Below are 24,822 nucleotides of genomic sequence, written 5' to 3'. Positions count from 1 at the left end.
TAACTATCTAAAAAAAGATTAAGCACTAGTGAATGAATTTCACCTGTGGGCATAAAAGTAAATGTTGGATTTAAAATTTTCTTTTCTGAAAGTACTTTACATATAAAGATATTTGTGTTTCTTCATGAAGGAGAGTAACACTGATTCTTTTCTCTTTTCAGAAAATGGTGTAAATGGAACATTAACTTCAAATGGAGCAGACTCTCCCCGTAATAGAAAAGAGAAATCTTCATAATGAATTATAATCTAATTGATTGATGTCCCCAAAGAAGCCTGCTTTTTACTATATCTTTCAACACTAGAGGTTTTCTTTTTCTGTTTTTAAAATGCAGTCTGTGTTCCTTGGTTCTTGCTATTGTACCGTTTCCTGCATTTTTTAAAGGGCAGTTGAGGGAGGATAATTACTGTGAGTGAAAAAAATATTTTAGCTTAGACTAAGCTACTTGCCTTTAAAACAGTTTAGGGACCACCACCATATTTTACTTTGTTTTTTTATCTTTGAACATTTTTCTAATGATTTGGAAAGATAACTATTTACAAAAATTCTACATATCAATGATACAATTTCTTGTTCTCACTGATTTTTTTACATTACCACAATGGCCTCTTCCAGCTAGGTCATATTTTTTAAGTTATCTTTCAGGGTAAAATGGAAATAATACAAGGTTGGATGTCAAACTTTAATATGTTTTCAGTGTTCTCTAATTTTTAGGAATTTTTGTAGCCTTTACACCAGGGAATAAAAGATTTGTAAATTCGCCAAAATAATAGTGTGCTTTAGTTTATAGGTAGTGGTTGTTAGTGTTACATCCCATATTTTTAAGGGGGAAAAAACATACCATTGGTTACAATGTGGAGATTTATTGCCATATTTGTTGAATCAAAATACCTTCTATTAACATAAAAGTACTTGTGAAGTAAAATCTTTCTTGTGCATTTGCAACACTTGTAAACGGGAAATCAGAAAATTAAATATTTAAAGAAAAAATCTAATGTAGCCCTTTTTGATATGTTTATTAATAATGACCCTTAATGGGGCTTGTTGATAAGTTCGATATGCACAGCATCTTAGAAAAACATTGTTTAACCTGCAAACCCTTTTTAAAAATAATGCCTACTTGATTTATTTCTATAAAAAGAATGTCAGGTAATTATATTTGGAAAACATTTAATGCACTAACCTTAAAGAAATTAAAAATTCAGGTGGATAAATAGTCTTTAAAAAAAGACAGTGCTTTATGTTATTACCATAGCTTTGGTCCCATCTTTAATTGAGAAACATGTATCTGTATAAAACATATTTTTGGATAAATATATATATATATATATTTGTATCTCTACAGAAAGGCTCTAAGAAACATTTGAGTAAAACATCTGGTTCTCTTTTCTATAATTATCCTTTAAAATCCTTATGGCTGTGTTTGTTCTGTTGTTGTTGTTCTCCTTACAGTGCACACATTGCCCCCTTTGGTGTTCCCATCTCGTTCCTCACCTCTCACTCTGGTCACCAGCTCAGTTTTGTGCTGTTTTGAGCATCAAAGGTGCAGGCCTATTGGGTTTGCAGTGTGACAAGTCGCCATGCTGCTCAAGTCGTGCTTTCTGTGTCCAGCTGTGTACCTACATCCTGGAGAGGGGAGTGGCTCTCGGTAGCATCATGGAGTTTGGAACCAAATTTTTGCCATTAAAAACTGGCATCATATTGAACCATTCACTGAGAGATCAATAAAAATAAAAATTTTTACTTTTACAAGCCGTATCCTGGGTATTTTCTTCATTGTTAGCAAGTTTTTTTGCTATTTTAGAATATTAACTTTTTTAAATGTACCATGTTTACAGAATGCACTGTTGGTAAATGTTTAGATGAGCCTTTTCCAAAAAGTGTGTTCTATAAAACATTAGGAGGCTGCTGTGGGGGGAAGTGGTTCATAACCAGATGAATTCAGGGACCATTTTGGGGTTAAACAAAAAGTTGTTTCTTTACTACAGGACAGTTCGATCCTTTATACACGAATGTGTTTCCTGATGTATCCAGAATGTTGGCAGTAGAAGGAGAATATGCACTTTCCCGCTTCATTTAATTGTGGAAACTTCTCTGCAGAATTACTTAACAGCACTTGTGCCCTACAGCGTATGCTGTGGGTTTAGGGGGAAAGAAAGAAAAAGCCTTTGATATGTACTTAAAACTTTACCAGACATTAAAACACGTAAGTGTAATCGTAAGTTGATAGGCCCTAGACTTCCTTCTCCCAAGTGCTGTGAGCAAAGTCTGTCTTTACCAGCCTCTGGAGCCAGCAGGGGCTGTCACTGTTGCCCAGCCTTAGGTCAGACATTAAAGCCTCATGGGAAGCATCAGAGTAGGACCGTGATGGACAGCTGTCTTAGAGTCCCTGAGTGACCTTGACCTACTTGCTTTGCCGTAGTAGGGTCTAGTCTTCTCTCTGTAGAATGCCTCTTTGCCTGCATTTTAGAATACGATTGTGAGTGGAACAAACAACTATGTTTACTAAAATTGAGTAATCCTCCACAGTCCCTAAACTCAGAACCAATCCTAGAGCAAAGCTTGTGAAGGTGAGGAAAGGAGAGAGAAATACTCTGCACAGTTGTTAGCAATAGCCAACTACACTTGTACCTCCAAGGAGCTGCCACATGTTTTCACTGCAAACTAGTACTGCTGCTCGTCTACATACGGACAGTAACAGAAACTTCTTAAGAAATGACAATGATGTCGATCCCTTGTTTGTGTTTTTAAGCCTGGCTTTAAAAGTAACCCTGGGGGAAATTCTACGCAATACTTGAATTATTTTCCCCCAAAATGTGTGATAGGTGATTAAGTTAAGGATCATGTATGAAACCAACACAGGACACGTTTGTGAATTTCAAAGTAGGCACAAGCGTTAGGAGGGAGAATTAAGACCAGTAGCTCTGGGCCTAAAGGGGGTCCTGGGGTTGGACTGAGTCTGGGTGCTTTAAAAGTCCTGGGTATGCTGTGATGAAATGCGAGGCAAGGTCAGACTCATAAAAATGGGACTTTGTTAACCTGCTCACTGAACACTTTTTAAAAGTTATAGTCATTTACAGAAGGTAACATCTTCATGGCTCAGCTCTACCTAGTGAAGACAGCCGGGCCTTGGGTGAAAGGGCATACCAGTCCTGTGTTTACCTAAGCACAGTGTGCTTTACAGAAAGCTGCACTAGGTATCTGTCACACATCGACCGGCTTTATCCAGTGCCCTAAGGGGAAAGGCCAGCCCAGTTTGTCTGGCTAAACTGGTGTTAGTGGAAAGACTGTTCGTGCATTTGCTTATGGCCGAAATCAAACATTGGAGGTATTCTGAAAACAAGGAAATCAGAAAACAAAAATTCAGAGGCTTAGGTCTAGTTCATTACTGGTGTAACAAGTTTATGTTAGCTGAAGGGGAAAAAACTTCTATTTTGAACACCCAAACTTCAGCCCATTCAAATAATAAGTAACTTGGTTGACTTCAGTTATTAAGTACATTATGGTAGCACTAGCAGACCAGTGCTCAAATCCTAACTCTTCCATGTATCAGCCCTGTGTAATCTAACATCTGTGCCTTAATTTCCTGAGAAAAGTATTAATCCCACAAAGGAGTTCTGAGATCAGACAGTGCATCGAAGTTGTGCATAACTCCCTACAGTACATAACTCACTGTCATAAGGTCCTGACGAACAGCACAGGGAATAGCTATTGGTAAGTATTAAGTCACTGTAGTAGTTGCTGCTTTTCTCCCTAAGACTCCGTACAGAAGGTTCTTGATCACTCAAGCTCTTCAGTGCAAGCACGGTGTTCTGTGGTTACGACCCAGGAGCAGGTGGGCCGTTAAAGTGGCATGAGATGTTCAAGCCAACATTCCTGCAATTGAGTCATTGGAAGGCCGCCGGCATGCTGACCCAGCACACAAGTTCACAAATCAGACATCTATGTCGGAACTGAATCATTTACACTCAAAAAAAGCAAATGGTATGGTTAGTTTCTGAGGAATGATAGTTTTAAAAAGCCGATACCTGTGGCTTATGAAGCCATAGTTTCATTTAGGTGATGTGTACAGCTAGAGAATTTTAGCTGCTTTGCAGTTGCTTTAACTTCTAATGGGAAGATTCGAACTCCATCAGGTGAGTGGGAGTGTATAACAAGATAATGTGTATCAGGAAATTTGAACTGATCTCATCAAGCATCCTGGAAATTACAATTCTGCAAGTGGACTGGGAGGCCTGGACGTGACCGTGTGTGGAACATGTACCTAAGTGTTGGTAAAGCGTGAAACAGACTGAAATCTGAAGGCTAAGATTGTCACTCATCTGTGTGCTTGCTCATTCACTTCTGGATAGATCCCTTTTTCCTTCTTCAGATATGAGAAACAAAGTTCCTTATGTGAACAGTTTGAACATAAATTTTTCAAAAATGCAATTTTACAAAACTGATTTAGGTTACTAGTGATCTGACCAATTAGAATGGTACTTTTCTATTCCTGATTTTATTCAAAACCAAATTGTAAGATTATTTTTAATTTAGGTCAGAAGGGGAAATGTCTAGACTGTATATGCCAAGAATATGCAAAATCAAGTGTGGTGGTTAAAATGTGAATTCAGTTCTGTAGAATTAAGGCCTAGAAAACTACCAGGAATATGTTAGAAGCTTGGTAATTTACCTAAAGCTTAATAGACGTAGAAAGCTTTGAACAACTTTTTAAAAAATATGCAAGGCTAGGTTCAACTTTATCTTCAAAGAAAACTTCCATAACTGCCCAGATATTTTCAATGAATGAAAAACCCCAGATTGAACCCCCAAGTGGCTTCTCTGTTGATATCAGGGTGTGGTGGGTCAACTCTGCTTCAGCACAGAAACAGCGTTAGAGAGGAATAAGATAAGGAGACAACCATTTAGCAAAAAACAAATCTCTGAAGGCAGACACTCGACAGTGCTGTCCATTGAGATCATAAAACATCTCTATTTGCTGGTCGTTATACGGAAAGGTCAGGCTCATTCATTCATTATATAGCAATCTTAATTGTGCATAGCTTGTGGTTCAGGGTTTTTTTGTTTTTAATAAGTAGTAAAAATTAAAAAGCAGAGCCATCTTGCGGAACGTAGCTTCAAGTTTAAGTAATCACTGCTCTGTCTCCGTGTTTTGGTGTATTTTGATGAGTGCCAACATTCCATTTGCAGCCCAGCATCTCTCGTTCGGCGGGCAGTGCCAATCATCCCCCATTGCAATCTGTTGATGTGGTGCAAGTGCCCGTTAGGGGCTGCAGCAATCACCGCCCTAACTTTCCACGCATGCTCCATCCGCGTCCGCGCACTAGTCTCCAGAATAGTGAGCAGCTGTACTCGCTGTGTCATTAACCCAGCCGCCCTTGACATTTGTTTCCTTTTTTTTAACCTAATGTTACAAAATCTCTAGTAAAGAAAACACTTTTGGCTTATAAGATTTTTTTGCATTGAATATTTCAGCTGTTTATGCAGGACCTGAACTTCCATCTAAAATAGTGCTCCCACAGTTCGCACCGCACGTGACTACGCTGCAATGTGACGGAATGGCAACGGGGGACCAAGTTGAGCATACGTCCAGAACTTCATTGATCTGAACGTTTGGCTTTAAAGGTATTGGAAAGTCATTTCTTCCGGGTATTTTCTAAAATGCCCCCCAAACTGAAGTTATCAGTTACGTAGGATAGTTTATACTTAGTGATTCTCATTTCGGAAAAGCTTAGTATTAATGGGGCCCTCCTCCGCCCTGACTCTCCTGTAGCTCTGCCAGTGTCTGCTCTTGAGGTGATCGTTTACATTAATTACGTTCGCCGTGACTTTGTCTTTCCCTGCATGCAGCCAGAGTCCGATGTCTAGCATCTTGCATCTGAAGTAGAAGATGTGGGGAAAGGATATTTGCATGTTTCCATCCTGATACAGCAAAGGATAAACTCTCCTACCTCAGTCCCCCGAACACCTTCTCACAGCCCATTCTTCATCCTCCACAATCTCTTTTTTCTGTAAGACAATAATACTGTACTTTATCGATTCTAAAATGTACTCCCCCCATACTTTAGCACCTCTGAAAAAAAGAATGGGTCTTTTAATCTATGAAGTCATAAATGACAGCGTTTTCTCTTACTGCGCACGAAGTTTTTTTTTAAGTAAATTCTTCGATTGTATGAAATCCAGTAAAATTTGCTAGTGTTTCTTGAAGACTAACTCAGTCCCAATGATTATTTTAAGGGCTTTTCTCCCTCATTTGTCTTCTCCATGAGAGCCCCATGGCTGGGTAGGTACCAAACTTAGCCCTGTTTTACACACACACACACACACACACACACACGCGCGCGCGCGCGCGCAAAACAATCTGAGGGATGAAGTGACTTAGTAAGTAGCAAAGCCAGGCCTCACTCTCCTCCACCACACACCTCCCTTCCGCCCGAGCCTGCCGTGGAAGAGGGCCATTTGATTTGATCTTCAGTGTTCTTTCTCCCAAATAGTTTTGCAGAGATAAGTTTATCTCTAATTGTAAAATAGTCATCATAAACAGTTCATGAAACATTTTTATTTAATTAGTAAACACTAACTGACTCTTGATATTATGGGGATGCAAAAATTACTATAACACAGTCCCTGTCTCCAAGGACCCAGTCAAGTGTGAGAGGCAGATGTCCCAGGCAATTAGCAACAAGGATAGTTCCAGAGCAGAAGTACCAGGTACCTTAAATACAGGGTATCTCAGATAACAGGCTGAATTTGAGCTGCACTCTGAGAGCTGAGAGAAGGCTTCCTCAAGGACATGACTTTGACTCTTGAGTGTTGAATCGTTAGAATTTGCTTTGGGGTTTCATGCACAGTTCCAAAGGTTGACTGCCTGAGTGACTCAGTCAGTCATGCAGAAAGAAGGGATGGACTGTGGCTTCGAAGAGACTGAGCCTATAACTCAGGGACAACTGTGTGTAAGGAGCAGTCAAGGAATGACAAAACTTCAAGGGAGCCTTAGAAAGGAATGGGAAGAGAAGAGACACTAGAGGTCATGGAAACCAAGCAAAAGTCCTTCGAGGAAGAAGCGGTCAGAAGTGCCAGACATTGCAAAGAAGCAGATATGAAGACAAAGTGTTCATCACATTGTCTCTTAGGAAGGCTCTGAAGGCCCCAATAAGAAGAGTGGTGAGCCCTGGCTGGTGTGACTCAGTGGACTGAGTGCCGTCCAGCAAACCAAAAGGCCGCGGCTCATTTCCCAGTCAGGGCGCAAGCCTGGGTTGCCGGCTCCCACTTGGAGGTGTGCAAGGCAACTGATGGATAGTTCTCTCTCACATGGATGTTTCTCTCCCTCTCTTCCCCTCTCTCTAAAAATAAATAAATGATTTTTAAAAATTATTAAGAAAAAAAGGGCAGTGGGGGTCACCAAGGGGGTCCCTATGCCTCACTTTTGCTTAGGGACCTAAGACCTGGAAGGACTGGTGGGCTCCTCTCCAGGCCTCAACTCCCACTTCCCACACGGCCAGCAGGTACTGGACCCCTCCCCACACAAAGAAGAGACTGAGCACAGTTTTGTGGGCACTGACCACCCCCAAACCCAGCCTGGAAAAGTACATGTGAGGTGGCGAGGTGCTGGGACAGTGCCGCCCACCCACCCCTCACTGACAGCCTCCAGGGGGCGGCCCTGCACAGAGGGCAGCAGCCCAGGGTGCTGACAGCCTGTGTCGCGGAGCCTGGGCAAACATTTGCCACTTTCGTCACACCTTGGGCTACAGCATTAACTGCTAATATTAGTTCTTATACCGCAGGTGACTATTTATGACCTGTGTCCATGGGCAGGGATATAAGGAGCCCCTACAGTGCATTGAAGTGAGAATGAAATAAACAAAAGTAAGTTGCTTTATGATTCCGCCCTGTCAGACCCAATTCACTGAATAAAAAGGTTACAAGTAAAAATCAGTGGAGAAAAAAAATGGTTATACGCGGTGTGGTTGTGGCCAGGCTGCCACTAGTATCCTGTTTACATGTATCCTATTTACACGTAAACTGAGAAGCTCAGGATGAATAGCTCTATGCCAAAGCGTGAGGGAGGGTTGTTAGAACAGCCCACCCAGGACAAAGTGCCGTGGGAGGGGCGTGGGGAGTTGGCAGGCAGGGCAGGGTCTCCAGGATATTTGTGCTGAACCTGGGGATTCCAAGACCATCTTGCTTTCCTTGGCATCAGAATATCTCCTATCTTCCTCACCTGGTGGTTTCCATGGAGAAGTGTGGCCTGCAGGTGCATACGGGGCCAGGTGTACTGAAGGAGTGTATCTACCTTTTTTTCCCCTCTGGTTTTCCCAGCAAATCTTTCTGCTATGAAGACTCTGGCTAAAGTCCGATTTCCCAGGACACTCTCAGCAATATTTATAAATCTGATGGGTAAAATGCCTGCTTACTTTCTAGTGCATGTAATTAGTATTATTTTAAAGCCCTTCCCTGCATTTATCGAGCACTGTTGAACGAGATCTGCAGGTTAGTAAGAGGTGTGACAACCCACTGGACAGTTTTCTGTGCGTGGGCACAAGAGCTTGCATCTCAGCTGAGAGGCAGAGAGACAGCAAGTGGCTTTGAAGGGAGAAACATTGTTGCTTTCAAGTTTTCAAGCTCTGATTTAACTCAGAACAGAGAGCTGTATGGAATCAATTGAGGGGGTCTTCTCTCTTGGTTCTCCAACAGTTAGTTCAAAGCCTCCTGCTTGGGAAGAAACAATTCACAGCCCCATCATCTTTAAGTCAGTGCTGCTGGAACTGGGATCAGGGGCCAGTTTCTGTCCATTGCTGCAAATTGTTTGTAATCCAATCTGCAATGAGATAAGTACAGAAACAGAGCAAGCATTCAGAACTTTTATGGGAACGTGACACAATGGTTTTATGTCTGTTGAATCTAAAAAAAAATGAGTGTGTGTTTTGTTTGTCATTGGAGAGTTTTTATGACAACCCACAGAATGGGAGAATATATTCTCCAATACCTCTGATAAGGGTTTAATGTCCAAAATTTATAAAGAAATTACAAAATTCAACACCAAAACCCCCCACACAACCCAATTTTAAAAATGGGCAAAGGACCTGAATGGGCAAAAGACTTCTCCAAAGAGGACATAGAGATGGCAATACATGCACAAAAAGATGTTCAAGGTCACTTATCATCAGAGAAATGCAAATTAAAACCACTATGAAATACCACCTCACACTTGTCAGAATGGCTATCTATCGTCCATAAATCAACAAACAAGAACTGGCAAGGATGTGGAGAAAGGGCAACCGGTTTGCACCGCTGGTGGGAATGCAGACTGGTGCAGCCACTGTGGAAAGTAGTATGGAGATACCTCAAAAAATTAAAAATGGCCCTGGCTGGTGTGGCTCAGCGAATTGAGTGCTGGCCTGCAAACCAAAGGGTCACAGGTTGGATACTCAGTCAGGGCACATACCTGGGTTGCAAGCCAGGTCCCCTGTAAGAGGCATGTGAGAAGCAGCCACACATTGATGTTTCTCTCCCTCTCCTTCTCCCTCCCATCCCCTCTGTCTAAAAAAATAAAATAAAATATTTAAAAGAAATAAAAAATGGATCTGCCTTTTGACTCAGTGATCCCACTTCTGGGAATATATCCGAAGAAACCCAGAACACTACATTCATTGCAGTGTTATTTACAATAGCCAAGATATGGAAGCAGCCTAAGTGTCCATCAGTAGCTGAGTGGATCAAACAACTATGGGACATTTACACAGTGGTGGTGGTGGTGGAATACCACCACCACTCAGCCATAAAAAAGAAGACAATTTTACCCTTTGCGACAGCATGAATGGACCTGGAGAAAACTGTGCTAAGTGAAATAAGCCAGTCAGAGAAAGACAAATGCCATATGGTTTCACTTATATGTGGATTCTAAAGAACAAACTGAACTCACAAAATAGAGACAGACTCATAGACAGAGAGCAGGATGACAGCTACGGTGGCGGTGGGAGGAGGTGAGGGGTGGAGGGATGGAGCAAAAAGGAAAAAGGACTCATGGGCATGGACAGCAGCGTGGGGATGGCAGGGGTTGAGGGGAGGAGGGTAAAGGGTACTAAATGTTAACAGAAAAAATACAATAAAAATAAAAGTAAAAGAATTTACAAGGACAGTGTTTCTTCTAGTACTTTATCTTATTTTTTTAAATATTGGTACACAATGTGCCAGATTCATGTGGCTCAGTTGGTTGGGCGTTGTCCCAAAAGCTGAAAAGTCCTGGTTTGATGCCTGGTCAGGGCACATGCCTGGGCTGCAGGTTCAGTCCCCAGTTGGGGTGTGCAGAGAGGCAACTAATTGATGTTTCTCTGTCACATCAATGTTTCTCTCCCTCCCTTTCCCATTCTCTAGAATAAATAAATACAATCTTTAAAAATATCAATACATGATGGATTTAAGATAAAAATTGGTATTCCCCACAGGTATTTTGAGACGCATTGTTCTGAGCATGAAGAGGGACTGCAAGGCTCTTTGCTCAAAAGCACAGGCAGCAAAACAGTCTGCAAAAGACTCAGCAACACCAGTGACACATTAGAAGGGAACTCAGGACCACCCTACAGACTTTCAGATTCCAAACAGGTTCTTGGCCAGATTCTTGGCCAGCTTTCCAGATTTCTGCCAGCAGGAAGTACAGATAAGGAGGCCCCTGGAAAGTGGAGTCCACAGGTTCGTCTGGAGTGGACCTCCATCTCCCGTGAAGTTCCCACGAGCTGAATAGACGGGGGCACAGAGAGCCTGGGAGTTAGCAGCGGTGCCTGCAGAGCCAAGCGTCACATCTGCTTCTTCTAACTTTAAGTCGAGAGAAGAGTCCCAAGGTGATATAGTCACAAAGCCCAGGGCATAAATCACCGTGCGGCCACCATTGCATTGTTAGATAAAATCAGGTATTTGGGGCAGGAAACCAGCCCTTCAAAGTCACCACTGTTACCTATGGTTGCTCTTGCAGTGACTAGGAGGGTGCAGTCTGCTGCTGGACTCATTTTGACAGGGAGAGGCTAAGTGCTGTTTACGCTAACAGCTCCCCACGCAGCTGTTTCGGGGGGCACCCTCACTAAGCCAGACCTTCAGCGTTCACGGGCAATTGAAGTTCCTGTGTCCCTAGTGGACCTCGCCAGGGTCCCATTATTTGTATTCTTAGCTCCTATGTCTCCAGTTGGTGTCTTCCACTAGACTAAAATGAGTTGAATTTTTGCTAGCAGAAAAAAAAATCTTCCCATATCTTTTGCAATCTTCTCACATCTATTACATTCTGTACCCAGTGGGTTCTGAGTAAGTGTTGACTAACCCATTAATAAAGTGAGTAAATCAAATAGCAGGTTTCTTTTTTTTTTTTCCACTTTCGAAGTGGTTTCATTTTCTGCACTGGTGCAAAGTTTTACTCAAACCTCCATGAATTTGATTCAAAACTTTGAAAAATTAAAGGACATAGAAAAAAACAATACAAAACTTAGGTAATTTTGATCCCATGTGCTCAGGGATCCTGCCTAAAGAACTTGAAAAACACGAGTTAATATCTAATTTGCTTGGGCCAAATCTGTCCGCTCACCATTTGAGGAAGTCTCAAATGATAAGCTTTCTCGAAGGGCCATTAAGAAACAAGACCCATTGCATTTGTTTTCCATTCCTCTTTTCTTCTTGAATTTCTTGAAAATTGCACAGAAAGGGTCAAACGGAAGCTGGAGTGCTCTTTCTTACAGCAGTGAAACGCAGCCTCCACATCCAGTGAATGAGGCACCAGCTATGAGGGAGCTGGGAGGGAGGGAGGGGGGCAAGATCGAGGAAGACAGAGCCCGTGGGTGTACAGCCCAGTCTGGGGCGGCCAACCTCGGGCCACCAGGGTAGACACAAGCTCCATTTGGTGAACTGGCAGCACCTAGGACATAGAGGCTTCATGCATTCCTCCCACACCATCCTTTTGTCCCCTCTCCTACACCCCCGCCATCTTTGCTTAGCCAAACTCACTTCCCTTCTCATAAAGGAAAGGGGGGAAAGTGTTTGGCTGGGGGTGGGCCACGACCCGCACTGTGTTTTGAATGAGGATTCCATTCTTGCTCATTATCCCATTATCTCTGTGACTGCCTTAAAACCTGGCAATGGATCCAACAGTTTCTTTGAGGAAAACTCCAAACTCTTTAAATAAAAGAGTAAGGCTCAACCTCCCCAAGCAACGCTGCGCGAACGAAACCCTGGGAGAATTACAAGCTGTGTTTTAGAATCTTGTCACAAGCTGTTCCAGAAAAAACACGCTTGGTATGCCACTGTAATGCCATTTGGTCACATTGTCGTTCATATAATAAGTGAGCACAAGCTATAATAAAGAAGGTAAAGAGGGAAGAGGGAGCCACAAAATATATAATCCACTAAACTGAGGCCCAAGTCTCCAGAATATTGCCCTTTTTCGAATGACTTTGTGAAAGCTGAGAATTAGGGAACAGGGAGGAAAAGAATTTTGCTTACTCTTTCCCATTTCCTTTGTTTGGTTTTCTGACAAATAACTTTGGTATATTTACTATTGGCAGAAGCTTGTAAAATAATTCTTTATTAGTATGCATGATTTTATTCAATAATTTATCTTGCAGTCAGAACGTCATTGCCTAGAGAATCACGGAGGCTGTATTGGGGTGTTTTCTAGGATATCAGAAAAAGGATTGAGGAAGAGAGAGAGAGAGAGGAAGAGAGCAGTAGAAAAAATTAAGAGCTAACTCTGAAAGGGAACAAACTGTTTAATCCCTGTTAAAGTGAGGCCCACTTACTTGCACGGTGACATGTTCCTTGTCTGTAGGTGTTTGTAGAGGTACCGAGGATGTCCAGGAGACTCTAGGATGCTATCCTAAGCCTTTTGTAAACTTCCCCCATTCACACCCACAACTCCACACTCCTAGCGCTCTCTGACCCTTTGGAGAACAAAGGCAATCCAGCCACAGAGACCACAATAGGTCTAGATGGCGCTTGATGCTAACCTTGCCCTCTGTCCAGAGCAGACTCTCTCTTTTCTTGGAAAAGGCTGCAGGTCCCTGGCATCTTAGACACGGTGCACCCACCTCATTCACACTAGGGGATTCAGACCCAAAGTGGAAGGGGTTGTAACAAGATTCTAAACTACACTTTGTACTTATTTCTAAATGCCAGTGGTCAGTGTGGATGCAGTCTTTTTGGAGTGATGAGGGCTGACCGCATTTGGAGGTTTTGCTCTTCCCTAGAGACCATGTTGGGCTTCATTCGCTAGGTTCTTGGGGAGGGGGGGGTGCGGTAATGATAAACAGGGAACCCAATTCAAAGTCTGCTGTGTGCCACTCCTTGGCCCCCATCTTCTTTGCACCATAAACTATTCTAAGCACTAGGAATGTGCATCAGTGAACAGAAGAACTCCCAGGAATTAGTGTGAAAAATACAGACAACCCAGCAGCCAAATGGACCAGACTTCGCAAAAATGTTAGCAAATGGCCAGTAAGTACAGTACATACACAATATAGGTGCTTTACCTCCTTAATCATTAGAGAAATGCACATGAAAATCCCAGTGTTACACAATGGCAATCTCGCCCAAATGGCTACAATGTAAAGACTAACAAAATGAATGTAAGAAAGGATGTTAGCAACTGGAACTCTCGTGCATGGCAGGCAGGGTGATAAATCAGTGCAAGCACTGTGGAATTGTTTGGCATTATCTATTAAAGCTGACAAAATACATGTATGTCCTGTGACTCGGCAGTTCCTCCCAAACAGAAGTGCGTGCGCAGAGGGGAGGTGCAAGGATGTGTGTAGAGCGACAGCAAAAAGCTGGAAACCCGAATGCCCACCAACAGGACCATGGAGAAACAAATGGTGCAGTATTTATACTCCAGGGCGCTGGATAACGATTATAAATAAATTCCTGCCACACTCAACAACAAAGAGAAGCCTCAGAAACACAATGTTGGGCAAAGAGGCTGGACACAAAAGAATATACGATGTGTGATCAACTTGAGGGTATAAATGGAGAAAGGGCAAGGCAAGTGGGAGTCTAGGTAAGGGGCTAATGATGATGCCCAACCGAGGAATTTCGTTTGGGTAAGAAGAGAGGACCAGAGGACAGCGAGGGGCAGTGAAGGGTCACCAGCAAAAAGTGAACTGAGAGACAGAGGGGATGTGGTGCCGGGACTGGAGATCATGTAGGGGTTGCTATGACAGTGACAGGGTCCAGAGAGTGACCACTGATGTTAGTGAGTGAGGGAGGGGAGGTGACCAGCGTGGAGGCCAAGGCGCTGAGAGGCCTGGTATCAGAGCGATGATCAGTGTGTGTGTTAAAATGAAGAATTAAGACAGGGGTGGTGTTGGAGAGACTTACAGTGAGTGAGCCAGGAATTATAGTCATTGAGATGTGCAGGGAGCAATCCTGGGTCAGACGATGCTCTGGTGAGGATTTGCAGAGAGTGGATGATGTGGTTTGATGATGCGAGATGAAAGCTGGGTGAATTTGGGCAGGATGGTAGGGAATGTGCTGGGATCATTGAAGAGGGGGAAGGAGGACACCCTCAGGCCCAGTGGTCCCAGGGGCAGGGGGTTGGGAAGAGGACAGCAGAGGAAACTGTGACCCCAAGGGAAATCCACATTTTGTTTCGAGCAGGAAGCTGAGGAGAACATTCAGGAATGAGACAGAGGATGTGGGGCCTTTGCTGATGCCCGAGGGATGGACAGGAGGGCTTCCAGGGTTGGAGAGAACGGGAGAAGCAGACAGAATAGAGAAGTGAGATTAGGAAGCAGGACAGGACCTGGAGCCAGCAGTGCTCCATGGAATGACTGACTGGACAGGGATGAAGGCATAATCAGATTAGCACTCACTGACTTGGTAGAGGTTGGTGGGGAAGCTGTCAGTGGTTTCTTATTAGCAGTCCAATGAACTCCTCTTCGGTTTGTTGGTTTCCTCAGTTGTCGTTTTCTCCATGTGCTTTTGAATTTTGTTTGTAGCTTTTGTTTTGTTTGTTTTGTTGTGGCGTGTGTGTGGTTTGCCTTGTTATTTCTTTCTGAGCTCACTCCCCTGCTGCGGTTTGGTGGCCTGGATCAGGGCTCCCAGAACACTCGAGTGCAGGACCAGGTGTTTTTGAATGGAACAGAGGTAGGCGGGAGGGAAGGGCACCAGGCCACTCGAGGAAGTCCTGATGCTGCTCTGTGCTGCATCCTGCCAGCACGGACGCCACCTTCAGACCAACTGGAGACTGCTGCCGTGGCCCCAGCTGTCTGAGACCCCGGTCACATGTGGGGAAGCCCACCTCTGGCCCAGGTTCACCCAGCACCAACACATTCCTTGCACTGACTAGGATGAACTCCAAGTGAAACAGAGATCTAGAGAGAAAAAAATTGAACCTAATTTTTAAGAAATGGTTGGCATTGGGGAAGGTCTTCAGAAGAAATATATTTTAAGATAAATTTTTACATAATAAATTAAAAACTTTTACACACCATTTTTACAAGATTTTGCTTATTTATTTTTTTAGAGAGAGGGGAAGGGATGGAGAAAGAGGGAGAAAAACATCAATGTGAGGGACAGACATCCATAGGTTGTCTGACTGGGGACCAAACCCACAACCTCGGCATGTTCCCAGACCAGGAATTGAATCAGAGATCTTTCTGTTTGTGGGATGACGCCGGACCAACTGAGCCACATTGGTCAGGGTACAAGCCACTTTTTAAAATTGAGGTATAATTGATGTGTGACATTATAGTAGTTTCAGGTGTGTAGCCTAATGATTTGGTAATTGTACATACTGTAAAATAATCATCGCAATAAGTGTAGTTAACGTCCATCACTATACAGAGTTAAAAGGTTATTCTCCTTGTGATGAAAACTTGTAAGACTTACTCTCTTAGCAACTTTCAAATATATAGAATAGTATTACTCAACTATAGTCACCAGGCTGTACATTACATCCCGAGGACTTATCAATCATCTCACCTCCACCAGGAAGCCTTTCATGTATACCATCACAACCACCCTAATCTGATGAACCCGTCTCTCTTCTGGGTTCTGTGCAATATTTTTTAACATTTTGATCATATTCTTGTCTTCTCGATTGACTTGTCCCATTTCTCAATACCGTGTGAGAACACCAAGTCTAATTTGATTTTTGCGTTCCCAAGGCCTAGCTCACTGGAAGCACTCAAAGATTCTTTGTTGGATACATGAATGAAGAACTTGTTACTTCGCTATACGTAGCTGGTTTAGCGACGCCAGTTCTGTGCTGAGCACAGTCCACTGGGAGGCAGTGTTGTGCAGTAAAAAAGCTCTCAGCTTTGTGAGACAGAAAGCCCGGGCTTCCATAACATTTCAGCCACCTTCTACCTGCCTGTCCCCGGGCCTCGCAATCTCCTTCAGACAGCAAAATAAGAAGAACAAAAAGAATTTTCCTACAGGATTTTTGTGAGGATTAANCTGGTTTAGCGACGCTGGTTCTGTGCTGAGCACAGTCCACTGGGAGGCAGTGTTGTGCAGTAAAAAAGCTCTCAGCTTTGTGAGACAGAAAGCCCGGGCTTCCATAACATTTCAGCCACCTTCTACCTGCCTGTCCCCGGGCCACGCAATCTCCTTCAGACAGCAAAATAAGAAGAACAAAAAGAATTTTCCTACAGGATTTTTGTGAGGATTAAAGGTAATTTAGATAGATTTAGGTAAAGTAACCAGCATATTGTAGGTGTATTTATCATAAGGTAGCTTTTGATTACTGGCTTATGCAATAAGAAGCACAATTGCAGGTGAAGACCTAGTTCGAAGAAGTAAGTGTTCTTCACAGTCAGGCTGTGAATAATACTCACTCGAAAAGCTTAGCCCACTTCTCACTTCCCACAGCTGGTAGAGGGCGGATGCCCGGGGTACAGATAGGTTCTTGGGGCTCCTTGGGACTGACTCAGGCAAGTCACGGGCTTGAGGGACTATTACTGCCAGGCCCTGGTTCAGCTGCATGTGCATTAAATAGATTTTTGTGCACTGGCCTGGGAAACAAGCCACCATCTATAATTCTGTTTCTATGGGGAAAGGCTTTCTGTGTTCCAAACAACCAACTTAATAATGAACGCCTGGAATACAACCCATTTGTGGACGGGGACCAGCTGACTGAGTTTACATGGCTCAGCCAGCCGCCCAAATGACTGCACAGTGTTGATCTAATTACAATGAATTCTCCACAGTGACTAATCTAGCTGTGGTCTCCACAATCGAAGAGGAATTTTGAAAAATTGGAGAGGGTTCTACAAAGAACCACAATGATGATTAAAGGACAGAAGGAAAATCTAGCCTGGTTTCTATAGTTTTCAGAGGCTATAGAAACTACCCATGTGATAATTACTCTCAAGTGAAAAAGGGTTTGATTCTGTGCTGTGTCAAATGCATTCATCACTTGCTAATGGACTATGAAATCCTGGAGAAGGGACCCAAGTCCGATGCACCCCAGGTCTGGGGACCAGACACTTGGTGATCTAAGTATTACACACAATACTTAGATCTGTCCCGGGAGCCACCCTGCCAGGTGGATATCATCAGTGTGCCTGTTTTACAGACGAAGAAACAGAGTTAGAGAAATTGATTTGTCAAAAATCTTACAGCTATTAATACAGAACATAGATTCAAATCTAGGCCAGGTTCATTTCAAAGCCCCTGTAACTTATTGCCTGCAATGCAGCAGAGTGATCTCCCTGAAATATAAACCTGAGACGCCCTATCCCCACAAAAAACTTCCGTGGCTCCGCTGTGCTCCCAGAATCTAACTCAAGCTTCTTAACCTGCCTGATGGAACCCAAGGGTCCTTTCCCCTGCATCCCAGCCTTGTCTCTTTCCCTCATCTGTTCGTCTCAGCCCCAGGGCTGTATTCAAGTGTCTCCCCATTTCTCTGTTCCTCTGTGGGCATTTCCAGCCTCCACGCCTGCACACGTGCTGTGCCTGCTGCTCTCTGGCCGCTTCCACTGGCCAACTTTCTTCTACTCACCTTGTGGGTCTCAGCTTGCACGTGCCTTCCTTGAGCCTCCAAGCTGGGCTCACCCACTCTCTCCCTGGTCTCACAGCCTAGCACATGCCCACATAATAGCATTTATCACACGGATTTGTAACTGCAGGCTGATTTAGCATTTGACTCTTCCCAATACACTCAGACACCCCTCGCTCAATAATTACATGTCAGTTAAAAGTTGAATGATCATATCACAAGCTATTTTTACAAACAACAGCCACAACATCGACATCTACAAAACATTTACCTTGTTTTTAAAAGAAGATTTGAGGGTATGCCAGCTTGACCTTAGCCCTTCTTTGCTGGTCCCTCGTTTTCTGATGTGTTTGCTTGAGAGGAAGAAAAGGCATGCAGCCACCAGAAGGATGCTGGGAGTTGCACGAAATGTTAGCATGTGCACGGAGTGTGCCCCAGAGTGGACAGCATCCACCACCCAGGTCAGGGCAGAAAGGAGACTGAGCTTCAGGAAGGACCCAGTGAATCCATTTCTGTTAAAGGAACACTGATCTTTGTGAAGTCCTCCAGAGAGAAATCTCTAACCCTAGCCGGTGTCAATAAACCCTCAGGGTAGGGAAATTCTTTCTTCCGTTTAACTCTAGTAAGTCCATTCTTTTGGTGCTCTTAGCAACACAGAAAATGCAGCCATCATCCTCCATGAAGTGCCTCCTCTGAAGTTTACGTCCAAAGCTGATGCTTCTTAAATCATCCTGAAGCCTTTCCCTTCCTGGGTAAATCATCTCAAGTCCCTTAGCCCTTCTTTGCTGGTGAGTGCATGACTGTTCGGCTTCTGCTCTGGACTCTCCACCTTCTCTGAATCCCATTGAACTATGGAGACCAGAGCCGGCCCCAGCTCTCTGTTTCAGCTCTGATCAGTGCAGAGCAGCGTAGCAATTACCTCATGACACAGACATGCTTTTCATTCGCTACAGTTCTCTGCTTGCGTTTTTTTTTTTTTTTTAATCAACAGAACTGCAGGGTTGTGGCAACTCCTCCCGGTCAACTAGCTATCCACTAAAGCTATACTTTCAATTTTCCAGCCAACTGCCTTTGAGTGCTTGACACCTTGCCTTTGAATATGTTCGCTTTTCAACTCCAAGTGCATAACCCTGACATTTTCTTTGCTGATCTCCATCTAGTCTAGGTCCTATTATTCCATTTGACCTGAATTGCCTTCTCTGACTCCTCTAGCCTGCCGAGATCTTTCCCTTTAGTGACACCTCGGGGTCTGTGTAATTAGATGCCTGCTTTCTGTGCATATTTCCTATTGATCAGTCCATTAGTCAGATGAAGCTAAATTATGCTGCTGTAAATAAATCACCGCCAATCTGAGTGGTTTAAAACAATGGTTTTGGGTTTTCTGCTCTTCCCGTAAGTGGCCTGAGGTGACTTCTGAAAACGGGTTGCTGTTCATTTAAACCAGAAAACCCCACAAAATCATGCAAATCAAGAGGTTCAAATGTTCACTTTGAGAACACACAGAAACTGCCCAGGCCATCAAGGCTATGCACATTCAAAAAGCCGCCAAGTATCTGAAGGATGTCACTTTACAGAAGCGACGTGTGCCATTCTGTCATTACAATGGTGGAGTTGGTAGGTGTGCCCCAGCCTAACAGTGGGACTGGGCCACAGAGTTGGTGGCCCACGGAGAGCTGAATTTTTACTGCATGTGCTTAAAAATGCAGAGAATAATGCTGCCCTTAAGGGTTCAGACGTAGATTCTCTGGTCATTCTCAGGTGAACAAAACTCCCGAGATAAGCAGATTAATGCATCCAGGAGCTCTCCCTGCCACGGTGAGATGCTCATACTGGGACAGATTGTCCCCAGACCTGAAGAGGAGGTCACACAGAAGAAAAAGATACCCCTGAGAAAAGTGAAGAAACGAAAATTATGACCTTGGAGTAAATTCAGCATAAAATAAATGCTAATAAAAGTAAAAGCAGGATGTTGATTATCTTTGTTAGTAAATATACCTCAAATGTCCTTACAAGATGGACAAATAAATTTTCTTCCGATTAGGATTAAAAACAGATTATTCTGAGCAGGGAAAACAGTGATTTGGGGTTTTCTTATTTGCCCATTTTCTACACTGATCAGCAGAGGGGCTCTGGGCACAAGAGTCACTCCATGTCCAGGTGTGACACCCCCATCTCGACACAAAGCTTCAGGGTTTGTGGCGTCAGGGGCACAAAGCATGAACGGTGGAGAAGTTTCACTTGTTAACTCCATCTACAAGGGATACAGGTCTCTCAGGCTAACATTTCTTTGGTTAAAGCAAATCACGCAATTGCTACTAATTCCAAGGGGTACGTGCTCCGAAGGGGAGAAGTGTTCATTCGTATGGCCTCCCACAGTCAATCTTCCCGCAGATCTCAATTTTCCTAAATACAGCGATCTTTTATTTTATGTCAACCATAAATTCTTGTAAGAAAACCTGTAGATTCTGGGCCTATATTTCTCCCTCTGAATATCTTCCACAAAAATAGAGGATGTTTTTTTTCTTTTTTAAAAAATATTTTATTGTAATTCAATTACAGTTGTCCCCTTTTCCCCTGCTTCACTCTCCTTCACCCAGCTCCTTCTCCATAGTCATTCCCCACGCCATTGTCCATGTCCGTGGTCATTCATCCATGTTCCTCGATTAGTCCCTTACCCTTCTTTCCACCCTCTTTTCCTTTGTCTCTCCCTTCTGGTCACTGTCAGTCTGTTCCTTGTTTACATGCTTTAGTTCTATTTTGGTTTTGTTTATTATGTTCCTCTTGTAAGTGAGATCATGTGGTGTTTGTCTTTCACTGCCTGGCTTATTTCACTTAGCACAATACTCTCCAGTTCCATCCATACTGTCACAAAAGGTAGTAGGTCCATTTACTACTACTGCATAGTATTCCATTGTGTAGATGTACCACAGTTTTTTGATCCACCCATTTACTGATGGGCACTTAGGATGTTTTCAGCATTTGGCTATTGTAAATGGCATTGCTATAAACATTGGGGTACATACGTTCTTTTGAATTGGTGATTTGGGATTCTTAGGGTATAATCCCAGCAGTTCAATCACTGGGTCAAAAAGCAGTTCCATATTTAGTTTTTTGAGGAAATTCCATACTGTTTTTCATAGTGGCTGCACCAGTCTGCATTCCCAATAGAGCACTAGGGTTCCCTTTTCCCCACATGCTCACCAGCACTTGTTGTTTGTTGATTTATCGACAATAGCCACTCTGGTAGGTGTGAGGTGATATCTCATTGTGGTTTTAATTTGTACCTCTCTGATGGCTAGTGATGTTGAGCATCCTTTCCTATGTCATGGGAATGGATGGACATATCCCTCTATATGTCCTCCTTGGAGAAGTGTCTGTTCAGGTTCCTCACCCATTTTTAATTGGATTATTTGTCTTACTGATGTTGAGTTGCATGAGTTCTTTACGTATTTTGGAGGTCAAACCCTCATGCAAGGTACCATTGACAAATACACTTTCCCATGTGGTCAGTTCCCTTTTCATTAAAAATTGAAATTGCACCCTGACTGGTATAGCTCAATGGACTGAGTGTGGGCCTGCAAATCAAAAGGTCACCAGTTCGATTCCCAGTCTGGGCACATGCCTGGGTACCAGGCCAGGTCCCCAGTAGGGAACTCATGAGAGGCAACCAAAAATTTATGTTTTTCTTCCTCTCTTCCTCCCTCCCTTTCCTTCTCTCGAAAAATAAATAAATAAAATATTAAAAAATAAAACATAAAAAATTATGAAATTGCTTCATGAATCGGTGTGTTGTCTTTGCACTGGCACCATGCGAATCTTCTCTGCATCATTCTAATTTTAGTCTATATGCTGCCAAAGCGAGCACTAAAGGAAGTTTTTTATTCTACGGTCCCTATAAAAATATTAGGTCAAAGAGCAGACTCTACAAAAAGCTGCTAGTGGGGTAATAAGATTGATCTACCAGGAATATGCTTTCTCTCTACTGATGAGGGTGCTCTATGAGAAGGAATTGCTAGAAAACCAGTGGCATGAGCTTGTGGAAGATATCTCTTCCTCAATCTGTCAAAACCACTGCTCATCCAGTTATGCTGTTATTATTTTCTTTTTAAAAAATTGTTTTCTTAAAGAGTTTATTTATCTATATTTAGAGAGGGGAAGGAAAAGATACAGAGAGGGACACAAACATCAATGTGTGGTTGGCTCTCATACACCCCCTACTGAGGACTTGGCCAGCAACGCAGGCATGTGCCCTGACTGGGAATCGAACCAGCGACCCTTAGGTTCACATGCTGGCACTCAGTCCACTGAGCCACAACAGCCAGGGTGAAAAAATAATAATTTATTTTCTATTGTAGCCTTTCCATTATCGTGTATTCCCCTCATACCCTCTTCCACTTCTACTCCCTGCCCCTGGCAATTACCATGCTGTTGTCTGTGTCCAAAAGTTCTTTTTTCCCCCCTCAATTCTCCCGCCTCCCCCAACCCCCTCCCCCACTAAGTTAACAAACTTGAACTAATAAGCAAAATAGAGGCAGACTCATAGATAGAGAGCAGGCAGGCCAGCTACACTATTATAAGTGACTGCATGTTATAAACAGAGGAAAGAAGTACAGACCATTCCCAGTGGTTTTAAGATCTCAGTAAGACAAAGGAACCTGGTGCAGTTGAGTGAAGCAGAGGAAAAAGAATAGTGGATTGGGAATCTGAGCCTCGCTCAGCCTACCCCACACTAGCCCCATCTTGTAAAAAAGGGTATTGTGGAAAGATAGGAATGTGTGTGAGTGGCTCCTTTTGGGGATGCTCCCTTGTTGGGGATTGCAGCCACGATGGGGGAAAGGAAGACTGTCAAGATCATGGGTGTGCAATGCAGAAAAATAACACCCTGCTCCCAACTCTGCCTGGTGCAATCCTTCATGCTGAAGCTCTTTATGAGATTTCGGTAGAAGCCAAGTGGCTAGAAAATTAAGGTCAACTTGATTGAAAGTCACTGAATAGCACGATGTCACACCACTGTTTGAGTCCTTAAAGCAAATTATTTTCACTTCCAGCTGCTTTTTTCTGACTCTCTCCTCAAGTAGTGACGTGTGCTAAGCCTGGAAAGGCTGGAGCTATCCACAGAAAAGCAAGAAGGTGCAGAGCTTCCAAACTGAGGAAGTCATCCCACTGACTGCTCCCTGGAGGAAAGCTTCCCTAACAGGCTCCTTATTGCGCCTACAATGACCAGAACTCCACCATGTGCCTTCTCTGGTCAAGGCCATCATCACTTGAAAAATGTCTCTCTTTTAATACATTTCTTATTTAAACAAACCTTAGGGAACTGGTTGGTGCCAGATTCTGAGAACTGGTGGTCCAATGAATTTTTTTTCTTGATTATTTATGCTGCCCAGCCTGTAGAATTTAACTTAACAAAGAACATTTAGTGCAAGGTAGCTATGTGGATGAATAGTTTTTTTGTGAGTACGTACTAAAAATGGGGGCTCCAAAGAAAAATCAAACACCCATTGGAATAATTCTGCTTTACCCAATGATGGTCAGAAACCATGTGGGGAAAAGGGGGGAAATTATAAAAGACCTTATTCTGAAGAAGCAACAGAGTCAAATGTCAAAGTTTAATGAAAACCAGCCCAACCAATGGCTGCTCGGCTATAGGAATGAGCCTCCAGAGCCAGTGCCCTGCCTCTTTCTCTCTCTCTCTCTCTCTCTCTCTCTCTCTCTCTCTCTATCTCTTTCTCTCTCTCTCCCTCCCTCCGTCCACAAATGGAATTTCTTCCATTAGAACTGTGTTAGGGCAAGGACCCTCTTCTGGCCTGACACTTAAGGTTTTTAGTGGTTACTGGTGTGACATTGTTAGGCAGTGGAGAACAACAAGCCGTGTTAAGAATATCCTCTATCAAGTAACAGATATATGCCTCACTTTAAAAGGCAGCAGGAAAGGTTTTAACATGTGTCATGGGATGGTTTTAGGCAATCTCTCCTTTGAGTATAGAAAGATATGAATAGGTAAACCCCACCTCTATCCTTCACTCTATACCCACCATGGTCTATGTTCACAGCAATGATTAAAAACAAAGTGCAAATAACAACGTTGTGGAAATTCTTTTGCAAACCAGCTTTAGCCTGCAGCCTCTGTAAGGGGAAGAGCAATGGACTGGATGGGGTCAGCAGGAGGAAAACCCTCCCTTGACCACAACCTGGGACATTCTCCTCCCTCAGAGAGGAGTGGGGCTTTGGCTGGGGGCAGGAGCCTGTCCTCGGGTGGCACCAGCCACAGCTCCATCCCGAAAGAGGAAGAGCAGAATACGTGGGCTCGACAGCAGTTGATGTTCCTGCTATTATTCCCTTACTTTACTATGAACTTGTAGTTGTTTTTCCAAGACTGCTTATTATGCTACAATATAGTCTCTTTGGAAAAGGGTCACTTCGTGAACTTCAAGTAAGCCACCAGCAGAGCAGCAGCACCTGGGCAGTCTTGAGGACGTCCTGCTGAGCAGATGCCCACGAGCTCCCAGCCCATGTCTTCGTCCTCACAGAGCCACCCGTGGTCGTCTCCTACCCACTCGCTCTCCCGCCTTCTCCTCTCTCACACAGCCTCACACCCGCCATGTTAATCTGCTCAGGCTGCCATAATAAAATACCATGGAGTGAACGGCTTGTAAACAACAGAAATGTATTTCTCCCAGTCCTGGCAGCTGTGGAGTCTTCAGTCAAAGTACCATAACGTAGGTTTTATCCTGAAGCCTCTCCTGTTGGCTTCTGGATGGTGACCTTCTCCCCGTGTGTTTGTATAACCTCTTCTTTGTGTGTGCATTCGGTGGGAGGGGGGGTGAAGGGGAAGAGAAAGCGAGAGGGA

The 24,822-nt window shown here is 43.5% G+C and overlaps 1 protein-coding gene and 1 non-coding gene across 2 annotated transcripts in view; one reads left to right on the top strand and one right to left on the bottom strand.

Moving 5' to 3' along the window:
* TRAM1 (translocation associated membrane protein 1) overlaps positions 1-1,752 on the top strand; it is a 28,057-nt gene extending 26,305 nt beyond the window's left edge. The window contains exon 11 of the mRNA XM_037058690.1: positions 162-1,752. Coding sequence (XP_036914585.1) covers positions 162-235 — 74 coding nt within the window. The 3' untranslated portion in view covers positions 236-1,752. The remainder of the gene's footprint in view (positions 1-161) is intronic.
* A 19,977-nt stretch (positions 1,753-21,729) lies between these two features.
* On the bottom strand, positions 21,730-21,837 carry LOC118995641 (U6 spliceosomal RNA). The gene has a single exon (XR_005068336.1). It is a non-coding gene; the product is annotated as a U6 spliceosomal RNA (small nuclear RNA).
* Positions 21,838-24,822: the final 2,985 nt, after the last annotated feature.

This window comes from Sturnira hondurensis, unplaced genomic scaffold (genome assembly GCF_014824575.4).
Source record: "Sturnira hondurensis isolate 20B ecotype Veracruz unplaced genomic scaffold, ASM1482457v3 Scaffold0010128, whole genome shotgun sequence".
In the NCBI taxonomy this organism is placed as follows: domain Eukaryota; kingdom Metazoa; phylum Chordata; class Mammalia; order Chiroptera; family Phyllostomidae; genus Sturnira; species Sturnira hondurensis.
Note: the sequence above shows the minus strand (reverse complement) of the source record. Positions and strands in the feature narration are given on the sequence as shown.